This window comes from Carassius carassius, chromosome 8 (assembly GCF_963082965.1).
Source record: "Carassius carassius chromosome 8, fCarCar2.1, whole genome shotgun sequence".
Taxonomy (NCBI): domain Eukaryota; kingdom Metazoa; phylum Chordata; class Actinopteri; order Cypriniformes; family Cyprinidae; genus Carassius; species Carassius carassius.
The window spans coordinates 5,407,679-5,424,708 of NC_081762.1; the positions used below are offsets into that span (position 1 = coordinate 5,407,679).

Sequence of the window (17,030 nt, forward strand, 5' to 3'; positions counted from 1 at the left end):
GCTCGGTCTAATATTTATTCAAACTAACAAGAAAATCATGAGAAAATTAAGTTGCAATCACAAGAAAACAGCTATTGTTATAATCAATTGCCACTTAAGACTTCCGTAAAAGTATGATATAGCAATATTGCAACACTGCATGAGAAGCAGACAGTTTGATGACATCAGCTTACCTCTAAATATGATCAAACCTTCAGATTGAGTATTAGCACCCCAGACCCTTAATTATTCAGGTGCCTTCGTGCAGTGCAGATATGGATATAAGGACAGGTGAAGTGCTGCACTCACTGAGCCTCGGGCACTTTTCTGGGAGAAGATAGAGCTGCTGACAGAAAGGTATATGCCAGGTTAACACTTTCACCTGAATGTTTGCTGCATGACGTTTGTACATTACACTAGTTCAGCTAAGAGTTTCCAGTCCAATGACCAATTATAGGAAAACAATTATACATTTGGCAAATACCTTAAGTGTACTTAAAGTAACAAAAATAGTTTTGTACCCTATCCACTTTATCTGTTAACTATGTACTTAATTTAAAGTACAGGGAAAACATATGTGAGTTTAATGTGAAACTACCTGTTGGTCAACCATTGACAATCCATTATAAATTATAAAATGGTTGCTGGTTTCTATCTGGTCTATAGTTCAAAGCTAGTAGACCATTTTGGAGTAGAATCAAACCAGCTACCACTTAGTAAAACCATTTTAAGTTGTTTAAAGTGGTCAAATAACGTTGCTAAAAAGAACATTATTTTGTGTATTTGGTATAATGCAATATGTTTATGTGGTTAAAGGTTTAAAAAAAATAAATGTCCACATACTGTACATTATTGTACATATCCTCTATGCCCCGCCTTCTGAAACTCATTGATTCTTACAAAGCTTATCATTCTGAAAAGCAAGGTTTCTCTGATTGGCCAGGTATCCATTCCATTGGCCGAATGCCAAGTGTGTAAAGTAAATGTTATTCCCCTCACCATACTGTGATGCCGTGTCCCTAAAACCAATTACAAACGAGGCATTTGTTGCTCCAGTGTGGACATAATTACTGATTATAATGACTTATACTGTGTTTTTGCCCATTGTGTTGTGTATCGCGCTGCATAAACATAAAACCATGTCTGCATTTGTGATCGGAGAAACCACAAACAACAAGAGCTATTCTACACTGCTCAAAACTCAGGTTTGAATCATCAGTGGCAAATCCTTTAAATATGTAAACTTGCTTACAGACTGTGAGTCAGAAGCACCAGACTGCTAAGTTGGAATTGCCCAGCATTGAAGGCTTCTCTCCCAGGAAACTGTGCTTGTCCTCTACAAAGTGAGCTGCACACTTCTGTATATTTGGGTTGAACTGTTCCAGAACAGTGCTGTACTGTAAATACAACTTAACCACTGATTTCTAGTTGTAGTAGTAGTTTTTTTTTTTTTCGTTTTTGCTTTCACAACGAAAACAGCTTCTCCACGACATGACGGCAGCGGCAACAGTGCGAATACAATTTTGCGTGAACATTTGGGCGGCGTTATGCAAATCTTCCCACATAGTGACGTAGACGTGGGGCCGTGTTTAAATGAGCCGTTTCAGGTAGGAGTGGTTAATTCTTAACTTTTATTAAGAATATCTCTTTGGATTTGAGACTTTAATCTTTGCCACTTTACAGATCTTATTTATGCACCAAGAGCTTGTAACACTCCAAAGAGAAAGGAAAAATTTAAATCCCCTTTAAATTGGTTTTTGGAATAAGATGACTGATGATAATAATAATAATAAAGACCATCATGACCAGCCAAAGACCAGTTAGAAACCATTTACCATGTTCCAAGTTACGTAACAACTAGTAATGGATTAAGATGGATTTTCCAACAAGGTTTGCACTTAGATTTAATGTAAACTAATACCACTACCAAGCTGCAACTTAAGTCTATTTCATTTTTTAACACTTTAACAGAAAACTCAACTTTACATACTGACAATTAATGTCAAATCGGTCCTTCTTGTCCACTTTAATATCTGCCCTAAAATTATCTGAATGGACACAGTAAAGGACACTGATCAAAGTACTAAAGGTCTCTGCCCTTAACGGCACCGTACCGCTCTATTAATTGTGGTGAACACTCAAACTCTGTTTGCTATAATTGGCTCTGTTAGAGGTGCTTATATGTGATTGGCTGACACTGCAATTATAAATGCTTTGAAGCTGGGGAGATTTCACCTACTCTTACAATGCAGTTCCAGTGCGTCATGCAGTGATGTGAATATTATGGAGGCATGTGAATGCTGTTAGTTAATTCAAAGTGTTGTTCTGCAGAGGTATCATGTGACTGCATGAAGTACCATTTTACAAAATGTTTGAAATCTTCTTCTTACCCTGCAGGAGGGAAGGTTTATGACAAATGATGCTGTCAGAAAACAAGTACTTTGGCTCTCTTGCTTTGGGAGAAAATAAAATGTCATTTTATGTGGATTTCTTGCCTTCAATCTCGAACACATATGTATGTACACAGCATGGACAACTATACATCAATTTCTAGCATTAATGTTCAATACAATAAATGTGTTCATTAATGTATAGCACACACTATGGATATAGCAAAAAAAAAATATTTAATTCTAGTGGACATTTCTGTAGTCGTACCAGCAAAACTACAGTTCATTTAACATGTTTTGAGAACATGCTCCAGTATATATGGGGTAAGTTGTCACAATGACCTGCCATTAAACAACCTAGTATGGGCTTTTCCACATAATTTATAGGGGAAATTATGAAATAAAGCAATTCATGATACAGCAAAAATTTAATATATAGTGCTGGATAGTAAATGAATACATGTAGTCTTTATTATGCAATCAGATTGCAAAATCGTATTACCTGTAATTTAATTATATATTGTTTTAAAAGGCTGAAAATCAGGTTACAGTTACTTTTTTGTGGATTACATGGTTACAAATTATTTACATATTGGCATTATACATAATTTATTGATTTTCCCAATTGTTACTTTTTTCTCTTTCTAATTATTTCCCCCCTCTAATTTAACAAATGCACATGTATCTATTTAGTGTATAATGTAACACAAGATTTCCATTTTGAATAAATGCTGTTTTTTAATATATATATATATATATTCAAAAGTATCACAGGATTCAAAAAACACAAAAAGTGTTTCCAACGTTGATAATAAATCAGCATAATAGAATGATTTCATGTGACACTGAAGAGTGCAGTAATGATGCTGAAAATTTGGATCACGGGAATAAATTATTTTATTAGTATATATATATATAATTATAATAATAGTATAATTATTTTATAAGAATATAAAATAGAAACTGCTTTTTTTATAGTACCTATTTCACAAAATTGTCTGTATTTTTGATCAAGTAAATACAGCCTTGATGATCACAAGAAACTTCAGTAAAAAATATTAAAACTCTTGTGATCCCAAACTTTTGAACAGTAGTATACACACACACACACACACACACACACAAAATTGTAGTTACTGAAATAAAGTCATTTTATATGAAAACTATAGCCCACAGCGTTCCTTGTTTCAAATTCACGCTTTCCACATAAACACACCTTCACGGACTGCCACTGTCAAATCTTTTCAAAGCCACTTTTCTACTACTTCTACCAACTGCAAGATGCAGTGACAGCTAACCGTGTCCATAAAACGGTCTCAATTCAAGAGTTGCTGTTACCTAAGGTTTATTGCTTCTACATGAAATATTTTTCTATTCAGGACTAGAACGTATAGCTTAAATCAAAACCCTATTGTGAAATGTCCTTAATTGTTGAGCTGTCTTTTGGAGGCCCCAACTGTCAAGGATAACAGTTCTTGTTCTCTTACTGTGCATGTTTGTGTTTGCATGGTTTAGAGACAGATATTTTAATAACTACCCAAGGGAATAAATTAGACTGTAAGAAACTCCATGCAAAACTACTGGAGTAAGTCGCTCCTTTATAAAGATGTCAAATAAGATAAGGCTGTGTAGAGGCATCTGAAAGAAAATCATCTGCACACATAATCAACAGACACATGTAAAAATAATCTACTGAGCTGCATATCTATCTATATTTGAGTACATTCATCTGCAAACCTTTTTGCAACTGAATGCTGTATTCACAATACCTTTTCATTTCAAGATGCATTTATTCCTAAAGGTCACGCCGATATTTGAGCAAAATTTTGGCATGAACGCTCCAAAACTACTGAGCAAACCCACATGATGCAGCAGAAAAAAATGAATCTACACAGTAACGAAACCCACTACATCTCAAAACCAACAACATTTTGTCGCCATGGTACTAAGAGGCTTTCCTCTGGTGGTTTTAACATTCAAAATGGATCTGACATCTGTGCCGAGCACCAGCTCCCCGACTGGGAGGGAGTTTCAGAACAATGACAAAATTATACAGAAGCTTCCTGGATGTTGCCCTAAACATGGCATTGCTTGAAAGCAACAAACATTTAACTCGAGATGTTTCCCACACTCGAGTCATTTTGTTTCAGTGACATCCGTTTAATTTTGAGAGACTAGGCAATGTGAACATGAAAGGCCCGTCTCATCTCCTCATGTATAACGGAAAGAAATCAGATAGACTTCGAGAGAAGCTTCTCTCTTTGATCCCAGAATTTGAAAATGTTTAATTGCACCATGTTGATAGCAGTCATTATACTGTAATCATGATCCCTGAAAAGAGTACACCAGCATAGAAATTCACACACTAGCAAGAGGCAGCTCTCTATGTAACTGTAATTTTCCATACACAGTATTCACCAATTTACAGATTATGGCAATTATGGGGCAAACATTTTTTTTGTATATAATTTTTTTTTTTGTGTAATGTTGCGGTTTTCAAATGAAAATGCATCGTTGTATAGAATTAACGAAATGTCACTTCACTGCAAAATTAATAATTATACGTATTCAGTATTTTTTTTCTCCTGTTAAAAAAAACAATTATATTTGTAACTATTCTTCCTAAAGGGATAGTTCACCCAAAAATGAAAATTCTGTCATCATTTACTCACCCTCATGTCGTTCCAAACCTGTATGGGTTGCTTTCTTATGTTAAGCATAAAAGAAAATATTTTGAAGATTGCTCGTAATCAAACAGTTGGTGGTTCCCATTGACTTCCATAGTATTTATTTTCCTACTATGGAAGTCAATGGGAACCACCAACTGTTTAATTACCAGCAATCTTCAAAATATCTTCTTTAATGTTCAACATTAAGTAAATCTTACAGGTTTGGAATGACATGAGGGTGAATAAACGATTACAGAATTTTTGGGTGAACTATCCCTTTAAATCAACCATAACACTGATTTATTGATTGATTTCCTTTAATAATTTATTCAGCGAGGGCACATTTGATCAATGTGACAGTTAAGTCTTTTACATTGTTACTAAATAAAATCTAATTCAAATAGGCCTACCTACGTTTTCCTGAACTTCATCAAAAAATCCAGAGAAAAATAAATTATTAAAAAACATGGTTTAAAATATGGAGCTGCACAATTGTTTTCAACACTGGTAATAATATTAAACATTTCTCAAGCACTAAATTAGCAAATAAGAATTACAGTATTCAACATTTGTAGTGGATCAAAAAAGTTCTGAGTTGTCCAGAGACAAGAACATGTTTTGGTTTTAGGGCAACTTTGATGAAATGTTTTGAACCACTTCAAATGTTTATGAAGGATCACGCAGAAAACTGGAATAATGCTAAGAATTCAGCTTTGCCATCACGAAAATAAATATTTAAGGAAAAATTGCCTATAGGCTTACATTTTGTTGTTGTTGTTGTTGTTGTTGTGTGTGTGTGTGTGTGTGTACGTACTTCGCCAGCATAATAAATGTCTCAAACTTTTGAATGTTGTTGTAATTGTACCTTCATTTTAAGGCAAGCCATTTGAAACAAACGCACTAAAGACCTACTGTTTTAGCCTACTGTCTAGGCCTATAGGTCTACTCTAAATCAGTAAATAAATCTCTTCAGTTTAATAGGATCCACTCTGTTCTGCAGTCATGAGGTAAATTCAGTTTAGCTCTGGCTAAGAAAAAAAATCCACTACAAAACAGCATCGTAACAAAAAGAGTAACTGCAGCAATATGCTAACGTTATATCAATAGACCTGCAATCCAAGTCAAGTTTTTTTTCTCTCTCTCTCTCACCCCGCTTTTCTGTTCCTTCAAGCTTTAATGCAATTGGAGACTCCTGAGCTTATGCAATTATAAAATGTTTCAACTTGAACTTTCAAGTTCGCCATGAATAGCTACTGAAGTATTCCGACGCCATTAACGCTTATTTTATGCAGTTTTGTTTACGATAGATGGGGCAAGTATCATCTTGTGTTTTCGTTGCGTTTTTCATGAATTCTCGATCGGTTTCATGGATGAGCAATCAGTTGCGTTCCCTTTCTGAAAGGTCAGGTGTTGTGCTTCTCTGTTGCTCCTATCCACAGGTTGGGAGAAATATTTTACTCAATAAATGTGATAAGTTGATACTTCCTCTAGTGTGGTAAGAAGTTCTCTCCATTGTGCATATAACTATATTTAAGGACATCCACATGGTATATTCCTGACAGTGGAGGCAAAACAGTTTGGAAATCCCTTTTATCTAGTTTCCATTCTTATGAGTTAAACATTTTCTTTTTAAAATCCATTCTGCTTTGCAAAATTGCACTTGAACTGGATATATTGTTGTGAATAACAAGTGATCCAGTTCATTGTTTTCACAGTGCATATCCAAAGCAGCTTTACAATATACAATAGTCCCTTATACTCCCACTGATCAAGCCGAAGGCGACAATGGCAAGGAAAAACTCCCTGATGTTTACGTTGATGGCAGACATTGGAACCAAAACTCCCCTGAGGAAATCCAACTCCTCAGGCTAGCACATTTTTGAATACAATGCAAGCATACATACATGTTTTTGATTACATCCAGACACACAGAATTAATTATAGAATAATTTGCTGTTTAATTAAATAAAATGGTTACAGTGATTCCAACTGGCTGTTACAGAGAGTTTTTAGCAATACAGGTTAAACCCACACAATTGACTGGACTAGCTGATAGCATTTAGCCGCCAGGTCAATATTAGAGTTGATTTTCCACCAATAACCTTGACTACTAAACCTTTCTGTGCACAACACAATAAAATATTTTGTTAGTGAAATAAATCTATTTTATTATTATTTATTAGGCCTTAAAACAAAGACATTTTAGTTCATAAGTTCCATAGTGTACCATAATGTTTCTTGAAGAACTTAGGAGAACCCTGTAAATACTAATACTAACCCTGTAAATAAAGACTGGCACCAACACTGTCAAGACCTTAAACTGTTAAATAAATGTACTCTTACTAACCCTAATATCTTGACTGTACATGACTAACAACTCCAATTTTATTGGAGCTCCACACCTCCACAATACTCAGGTCATCTTAATTCATAACCTGTATTTATTATTTAATTCTATGGGTAACTGTGATGGACTGGCAGTCCATACAGGTTGATATCCTGCCTTTGGCCTATAGAGACTGGGCTCCAGGATCCCTAGCGATTTGGAAAATGGATGTGTTCTAGTTGTAACATGCGGTTAACTCCTGGTCATTAGTCTGAGTGCTCCAGGTGAATCTGCCAAGAAAGACATGTGGCATTTAAATGCCAGCATCAAGACAGCATGCACTCTTAGAAAAAAGGGTTCATTGGGGTTCTATATAGAACCATAGGGTTCTTTACTCAACTCCAAAGAACCTTTTATGCTAAAAGGGTTCTATAATGACAAGAAAGAACCCTTTTGGCACAAAGGTTCTTTAGGCTATTACATTATTCTGCAACATTTTGTATTTGTAATTAAATTATTGTTTGTAGTAACTTAATATCACATTTTAATCATGCAGATTTTTGGAGAAAACTGAAATGGCATAAACCAGGTGAGCAGATCACTCTCTCACTTTTTGATTGCTCTAGTCTTTATCCACTCATCATCATCATCTGAACTGATTCAAATGATTCGCGATCCCGCTCCGAACTCTCGAACGGATTAAAATGATCCGCGATACCCAAACTGACTCAAATGATTCGCGAACCCGCTCCGAACTCTCGAACTGATTAAAATGATCCGCGATCCCCAAACTGACTCAAATGATTCGCTAACCCGCTCTTGACTCAAATGATTCCCGATCCCCCTCCAAACTCCCGAACTGATTCAAATGATCCGCGAAGCGGATTAAAATGATTCACGCTCCGAACTCCCGAGCTGACTCAAATGATTCACGCTCCGAATTGCCAAACTGACTCAAATGATTCATGCTCCGAACTCCCAAACAGACTCAAATGATTCGCGAACCCTCTCCGAACTCCCAAACTGGTTCAAATGATTCACGCTTCATGATTCAGTTTGGTAATATAAAGATTCCTCCTTTGAACTCCCACCTCTTCTGTGCGTTTTATTGTTCTGGGTCTGAATTTGGGCTCCTGGGGTCTCAAAAAAGAAACATTTTCAATCTCCAAGGTGAACGTTATGACAACACACTCTTAGAAAAAAGGGTTAATTGGGTTTCTATATAGAACCATAGGGTTCTTTACTCAACTCCAAAGAACCTTTTATGCTAAAAAGGTTCTATAATGACAAGAAAGAACCCTTTTGGCACAAAGGTTCTTTAGGCTATTATTCATTCATATGTTACATTATTTTGCAACATTTCGTATTTGTAATTAAATTATTTTTTGTAGTAACTTAATATCACATTTTAATCATGCTGATTTTTGAAGAAAAACTGAAATGGCACTCTTCGTGTGATATTGTTTAACTACATAAAATGATATAAATATATACATTTTCCAACCCCCATATCTTGCATTTTGTGATCATTCACATGCATTCATAAATGCATTTGAATACACCGAATAATGCAGTGAAAGAACGCACTCAAAAGTCAAAATGCACACGCACCACGCGCACTAGTATGACTTCATCATGTAACTTTTCATTAGCCTAGATGCGTGCACTTATTAGGCACGATTTGTTTAGTTTTTAATATACTTGATACTGTTAAAAGGCACATCATTAAAACAAAAAATACGAGCTCACATATCACACCTAAACACGTAAATAGAACGACAATGTACGTTTTGATATGTCATGTCTTTGTGTTGGTGGGGCGTGAGCTGGGGGGTGGGGGTGGGGGGTTCAGAAAATTATCTGAACTTGAGTTCCAAACTGTATGACGTTCATTGTGATGAGCAGATATTTGAGATGCCATCATTTTAAAGAATTGACAGCCACGATCACTTGATTGCATGTAGCTCTGTGAATGTGATAACAAAATTAAATAAAAATGTCTTGCTCTTATAAAATAATGTTCTAATGAAGAATGTTTTACTCTTATTTACAGTTGTTTTGTAATATCAGGAGAAATACAAAAATGTTAAAATTAAGAGAGGGCTGCTCAGTTTCTAACAAAAACATTTGCACAATTTAAAAAATGAAAGACATGGAGGCAAAAAATCACTGATGCATTTTTTTTAGCAACTGGACCTTAGATCTAGCATTCTGCATGCTTTAAATCAGATACAGAAATGATGTATCTTGAACGAATAGCATTTTTATTTAAATTAACAACAGAAAGTGAGAAACTGCATGTGTGAATGTTTGTGTAGTGTCTCTTCAATAATCAAGCTGCAAGTTTAGTTAAATCAAAAACAGATACATTGTTGCTTTTTAGTTTTTCAGTATGCTATCCAAGCTATTTTATTAATGAATATTGCACTGATCACAAAGTTTCTGTGGTCATGATGTGAGTTGCGTGAGCAACCTAGCCAGTGAATTGGCCCTTTCTACTGTGGTAAAAAATGGTCAGTCTAATTGTTTGGAAGAAAGTATGCAAGATTCTAAGTTATTTCACAAATAATTTATATGTTTTTCCAACTTGCAGGAATCAGTAAAGCCAACTCTGACTATAGTTTTTCATGAAGCTTCAAACCCCCTCCATGCAAAAAGAGCCAGCATCAATATGGAGGGTGAGCGCAGAAATGGATGTGATGGAGGCAGTGGAGTGCCTCTTTGCTACTTATTTCATATTCAGCGTGGAATACCCCAAGCCCATCACTCACATGATGAATTTTGTTGAGCAATACCTGTTTAAACTCTCCAGAAGCCAAAAAAAAAAAAAAACTGTCTGTCCCAGTGCTCAAAATGTATAATCAATTATCATAATACTTTGATATTTCGTGAATAGTTTTAATGTAAATTTGTTAATATGAGGCGTTTGATGTTATTCTGAAATGCTGATCTGAATTTGAATATGTAATTACAATTCTTTATGAGTGATATTAATGTAAATTTGTAGATTTGAAGTACTTGATGTTCTGAAATGTTGATCTGAATTTTAATCTATGTATTCACATTCTTCATGAGTGATATTAATATGAATTTGAAGATTTGAAGTACTTCTATATCTGTATATTTCCATTGTGTGTTATATTAATATGGATTTGTAGTTTTGAGGTACTTGATGTTGTTCTAACCCTGATGGGAATTTAGATGAATCTGTATATTTGCATTATTTATTAGTGATAGATTAATGTAATTTTATAAGGGACTTATTTTGTAATATGTAGATGTAGGTGAAACTCTATTTTCATTATTTATGAGATTCTTTTAAATGGTTGGTGTTTTAATTTTGAACTGTACATTTAAAGCCTTGAATATTTGAAATTACAGTAGCATTCTTTCAGTAATAGTAATTATTTTTGTTAAAATAAATAAATGACTAGTTCTATGTACTATGGGTGTGCTTTTTTTCAGTATTCATGGGTGACTTTTTATGTGAATTACATTTTTACATTTTAGGGTCTTGATGTTTGTCAATTAAATGAAATATTTAATCCGGAAAGGACAAAATAAATAATCATGAATGAACTCCTAAAAGGTTCCATATAAAACCTTTTTCCTGGTTCTTTTGATTGAACCCTTAAAAAGGGTTCTATATAGAACCTTTTAGGGGTTCCAAGTACACAGCGCCTGACAGAACCTTTTAAGGTTCTATATAGAACCTTTTCTTCTAAGAGTGTGGATGAGAGATGTTTGTGTGAAGGAGATTCCCTTAGGATTGGTTTATTAGTCATCTACTTATAGAACATTACTATTAGTTTCACTCATATTTAGACTTGCATGACTTTAATTTATTTGGCCTACTTGTTTTAAACCTTTAAAGCAATGCTGGGCTGCAAATGTTTATATAAATCATGCTTTCATACAATTTAAGATACTGAAGTGAATTCAAAATAATTGAATGTCATCAGAGTAAGACTTAATACTGTTATGCCCTCTGCTGTGCACAAGAGAGAACAGACATGGTGGCATTTTCACATGTGTTAGTAGAGGGAGTAAATAACATGATAATCATTTTACATTGGTATAAACTTAGAAAGGAGGAACAGTGCAAGATAATTCACTGTTCAAATAAAACCAAAATATTCCTGTCAAAGTCACATTGAAAAAACTATTCGACCCGTTTGAACTGGAAGAGATTGAAATGTCTTTATAAGTTTTTAAGTATTAGATGATTTCCAATCTCTCAGCAGTTTTACCCTCAACTTGGATCATGTTGTCTCACTCTTTCTTCACGTTTGATTGGTTTTCCGACTTCTGCACTTCCTAGCTTGTTCTAGATATGAAAATGTACACAACTTAGCAACAAGTTTTCTAGGTAAGCATCGCATTTAAATTGAAATTAAATAAAATATTTAAGTCAGTGTAAAGCATTGATAAAATGACTTGGCCAAACCTGCTTATCCACAAGCAAAAACAGAACGTTTTCTTAAGCACAACCACATCAATTAAAATGCACATTTCTGGTGATTGACTGCCATTAAAACCAAAGCAAGCACTGCGATAGATATTTTCCATTATTTAAGAAACAAGAACATCGAAAGTATGGGATATCGTTTATTCCAGGAAAAAAAAAATATGGCATTACAAGATTAGAAAATTTAAATTATGCATATTGTGAAAAAGAAGGGTAAAAAGGCAGTTAGAGATGCATAATGAGAAAAGATGGGGCTGCCGTGCTTCGTGCACAAACAGCACACCAATGTAACCCTGAAGCTGGCCGGCCCTCATCAGAAATAAAAATGCAGATTCTTTATGGTGGTATTTAAATATGAACCAAGAAATCAAATCATAAACTGCCCCGTCCCCACCCCACCCGTCAACTTTAGGATTGTGCAAAACATGGCATTTTTATTGAAACAGCTTGTACAAAACAAAGAGAAAAAGTTACATGGAATTTGTGCTCGAGAGCAGCACAAGATGAACTAAAAAATAAAGGACTAAAGGAGGGGACAAGGAACAAAAATCATTTATCCCGCATAATTTGCTTTGTCGTCTGTCCATGCGTGAACAAGACTGGTCGTTTTAATAAGGGTGCCATACTAAAAAGTCTCAAATCAGAGGTAATCATTTTCAGATTTTTTTCCTTGAGGGGGGCTGCTGGGGGGAACAGCAGCACAACAACAGGGTAGGTTGGGTTAAGAGTTAAGAGTTAGGGGTGGGGTCAGTTCACATCAGCTTCTAGAACCCGTGGACTTTGAGCTGCTCTTCTTTGGCCAGTTCAATCTGTGAAATGAAGGAAACGGGTCAATTAAATCAACTCCCTTTACAAGGCCAAAAGATTAGGTGTCAAAAACTAATCGAGTTCATACGTACATCAGTGAGAAACTGGCAAATGTTCTTGCGCTGATCACCTTGCAGCTGAATCACTTCACCATACTCAGGGTGCTCAATCACAGTCCCATTGCAGGCAAATTTCTGAAGATTCAAATAAGGGAATGTTAAAACCGCTCCACACATATAACTGTAAACCAATCAAATCTGCATTCTTTTAGAACGTCTTGAAAGAAAACCTTCTTGAAGGCCTTGACTAGCTTCTTTTTATCATAGTCGTCAGCTATGCCCTGAACCGTGGTCAGAGTCTTCCGCCCGTTCCTCTGTTGAATTCTTATGTGGATGTAGTCCTCAGTCCCACCTGGGAGCCGATCATCACCCTTAGTTGCATCAGCAAAGGGGTCTTTGGAAAAATGAACAAAAAGCATTAGCAATGTTTGTTGCATCAGATTTTCTGCTTTGCTTGAAAGAGGTCAAAGATCATATTTTAACTAGCTCACCTAATGTTCTTTATGAATTAAAGACAACTAACCTAAATAATTCTATCACCTCAAATATTTCTGCATGTTAAATCTGTTTCTGTATGGCCCTCACAAGAACAAGTTGGAACAAAGCGACGCCTCTCCGTTAACAACAGGGTTGAGTTCACGTCTGATCTGGCTGTTCAAGATATCAAAAAGGCTTGATCTATTTCCATATACAACAACGGTTTGTGTTTAACGTGTTAGTTGTCGTTAATCTTGACATCAATCCAAATGCAGAAGGTTCGAGATGTTTCTAGGAGATCGTGCGAAGTCTAAAAATAAGCCGTCATCCATTTTGTCTCTGGTCCAGAAAAACAATCTGGCGATCAAAATGGTTAGTCGGTCGTCGAGTTAGATAACAACCGCGATTTAATTCGAGATAAACTCGACGCTAAACATCTAATAAAGTACTTAAAAACTGGATTTAAAGACGTATGTGGTTTTTTTTAATCAGCTGTATTTTCGATATTATGAGCGAGCTAAACAAGAATAAAAACTGAGGCCTAACGTTAGTTGCCGTATCTGACAGAGATTTTCGACGATTAACACGTTCATTCAAATGCGACACTATTTTTGAATAATCGGCAAACTGTTATATGGTAAAATAAATCGTGTCATCATAACATTTATTCAATAAAAAATACTGATGGTTTTCTGTCGCCCTTCCCCCCACACAATAAAACACTACGTTTTCAGAGATCTCGAGTCTTACCAAAAGTTTGGAGGTTCTGGATAGCGGACATACGATAAGATTCCCTTTCCTTTCGGACGACAACGGGTAGTCTCTCGGTTTTGGTTTTTCTTGGAATCTGGACTGGTTATTGAAGGGGGTTTCTTCTCACACGGAGCTTCGCTCGGCTTTAGTGAGCTTAGAAAATGGCGACTCTGGGTTTTGAGCACTTGAAAACAGCGCTATTAAGCCCCGCCTCCAAATGAGAGCATGACGTCAGCCAAACGCAAGACTTCTGCTGTCATACAGGAAATATCTCGGCCTTTGTTAGGAAATATTATCACATTCACATTAAATTATGATTTTCTGGTGGGGGGAAAATACTCGGCTGAATTGTTTACAGTAATCGCATAACATAAAACTGTGTTTGTGGTAGCCTAACATGCAGGGGCGGATCTAGAAAAATATTGATGGGGTGGCGAGAAGGGGGCAGGAATTTTTGAGGGGTGGCAACGTATGGCAGACATATACTGAAATTTAGTCACAGTTATCACAGTTTGATGATAAATAGTATATGTACACACTACAAAAGGGCACAGGCTGCCATTTACAAACGTAATCTCATGCAATCAATGTCTTGCATTTGAAACAGTTCATAAAGGAATAAGTGACCATACAATGTGATCTCACTTAATAGGAGACAGAAGTGTGATAGAAGTAAGGGGCATTGTCACAGGAGAGGCATTAAGGTAAGACACAGGTGATGAGTGGCAGATGTGTGAGAGGGGAAGCAAACTTTTTTTTTGACTGTGACTGTATATACAAAATAAGAAACATAAAAAAAAAACACTGCTTCATAATCAGACATCCTTTATAAACTTCCCAAAGCACGTCTGTTCAGGCCGGCAGATGTTTGTGATGCACTGTAGACTGGACTAGGGCTGCACGATGTGTCGTTTAAGCATCGATATCGCGATGTACGAATCCACGATAGTCACATCGCAAAATGTGCGATGTAGGCTGTGTAGTTGATCCGTTATTCATTAACCGTACGGGCCAGCTACTCCTCGGCCATTGACGAATGTGATTCGCAGATTAATTGCACAGCTTAACCATCATAGAGTGAAAGTTTATCATTTGCATGTGTTTTTAAGTCCTGTCAGTTTAACAGGGCGCATATAAGAACGAGCAGAGACAGAGACCGAGAGTGAGAAAGAGCGAGAGAGAGAGCACGAGAGAGCCCCGGCCTCTCACCGCCATCTTCGAACAACATGAACGCTGTCTTGCTCCCTCTCCCTCGCGCATATTAATCAAAATCAATTGACACGATGGTGTCCAACAAAAACAAACAAACAAAAAAAAAACAATGATGAAATGTTTTCTATGTTGTCAAATCTTGTGCGATATCCTAAACTGCAGAGATAATCACACAATTCGTGCCGTACATATCTGATATCTGAAATCACAAGTTGTACAGTATTTGTTAACATAGTTAATGCATTGTGAAGTGACATTACCAAACAATGAACAGCTGTGTTTTTATAAACTAAGATAAACAAAGATTAATAAATATAGTAACAAAAATATTGCTCGTGGTAAGTTCATGTTAGTTAATATTTTAACAATTCAAACCATATCCTAAAGTTACAAACAAATAATTTACTCTAATTCAAATAATACTCTGATGTTTAAATCATTTAAAATGAGAATGTAAGTGTGCTCACCCCATTTTTGTTTAAGAAAAAATTAGATTAGATTTCATATCGCAATATATATATCGCAGAAAAATAAAATATCGCAATGTCATTTTTTTCCAATATCGTGCAGCCCTAGACTGGACAATGAAAGCAGTTTAATGACAACTTTCTGGACACCATAGTGGCTGATGAGATGGTGTAAACTGCCTTTCAGCGTTTCAATGGCACCTGAAATCTATCAACGCAAGCAACACAAGCTGATAATGGGACTCAAAGGCATAGAGCCTATTGCAGATGGCATATTGGTCGTTGGCTGCGGTGACTCGGATGCAGAAGCAGAGTTAGATAATGACAAAAATTTCCACGCACTAATGGAAAGCTGCAGAGCCGTGAAACTCTGACTTAGCGAGAAAAAGCTGCAATTCAAACTGAAAGCAGTGCACTTTCATGGGCACATATTATCAGCAGAAGGCTTACGGATCGACCCAGAAAAAAATGAAAGCTGTTCTGGCAATGCCAACACCACAGGATGTGAAGGCTGTTCAACGCTCATCGGATTTGTGACATATCTGGCCAAATTTCTCCCATGGCTCTCTGAGGTGTGTGAGCCGCTTCGCAGATTGCTGGACAAAATCGTTGCATGGCACTGGCTTCGCAAATATGACGAGGTGTTTCAAGAAATAAAACGCATGATTACTGACACACCCATTTTGAAGTACTATGACATTGACAATACTTGCAATGCCAGCAAGAACGGCCTGGGCTGCTGTCTGTTTCAGCAGGGGCAACTTGTGGCATTTGCCTCTCGGGCACTCGTACTGAACAAAACTATGCCCAAATCGAGAAAGAATGCTTGAGCATAGTATGTCAGAGGTTTCTTCACTATCTGTATGGCAGAGAGACAATCACAGCTGAAACCGACCATAAACCCCTCATGTTGATTATTAAGAAACCACTCCTGAGTGCTGCCAAATGTCTCCAAAGCATGTTGCAGCTGCAAAACTGCAACCTGAATGTCGTGTACACGCCTGGCCCAGAGATGTACATAAGTGATATGCAGAGCAGAGCAGCAGTTAGCAAGCAGGTGTCCAATAAGCCTGCACTACTACAACATGCTGTGAGCACTGTGGACAGCTCCGAGGCTGTGTTCTCATGCATACAGTAGATCAAGCACTACAACTCAATGTGACTGACGCCAGTCTCCGTAAAATTGTTAATGAGACAAAAGTTGACAACACTTTGCTGGTGCGCGCGAGTACTGATCCTTCAGAGATGAACTGAACATTCAGAATGGTTTGCTATTCAGAGGTCAGTGCATTATTATACCAAAAGTACTGAGAGCAGAAATGCTGACACGCATTCTTGCCATTCATATTTGAGGAGAGTACTGTTACAGGCAAAGGAAACACTGTTCAGCCCTAATATGCAGTGGCGGCTCCAGACAATTTTG

General features: G+C 36.5%; 1 protein-coding gene across 1 annotated transcript; it reads right to left on the reverse strand.

The window, feature by feature from the left end:
* Positions 1 to 11,952: 11,952 nt before the first annotated feature.
* LOC132145044 (eukaryotic translation initiation factor 1b-like) lies at positions 11,953 to 14,097 on the reverse strand. The gene is made up of 4 exons (XM_059555756.1): positions 13,926 to 14,097; positions 12,929 to 13,092; positions 12,732 to 12,833; positions 11,953 to 12,641 (listed from the first exon to the last, which is right to left on the reverse strand). The coding sequence occupies exons 1-4, from the start codon at positions 13,954 to 13,956 to the stop codon at positions 12,597 to 12,599; spliced, it is 342 nt and encodes a 113-aa protein (XP_059411739.1). The 5' UTR covers positions 13,957 to 14,097; the 3' UTR covers positions 11,953 to 12,596.
* Between the last annotated feature and the right edge of the window lie 2,933 nt (positions 14,098 to 17,030).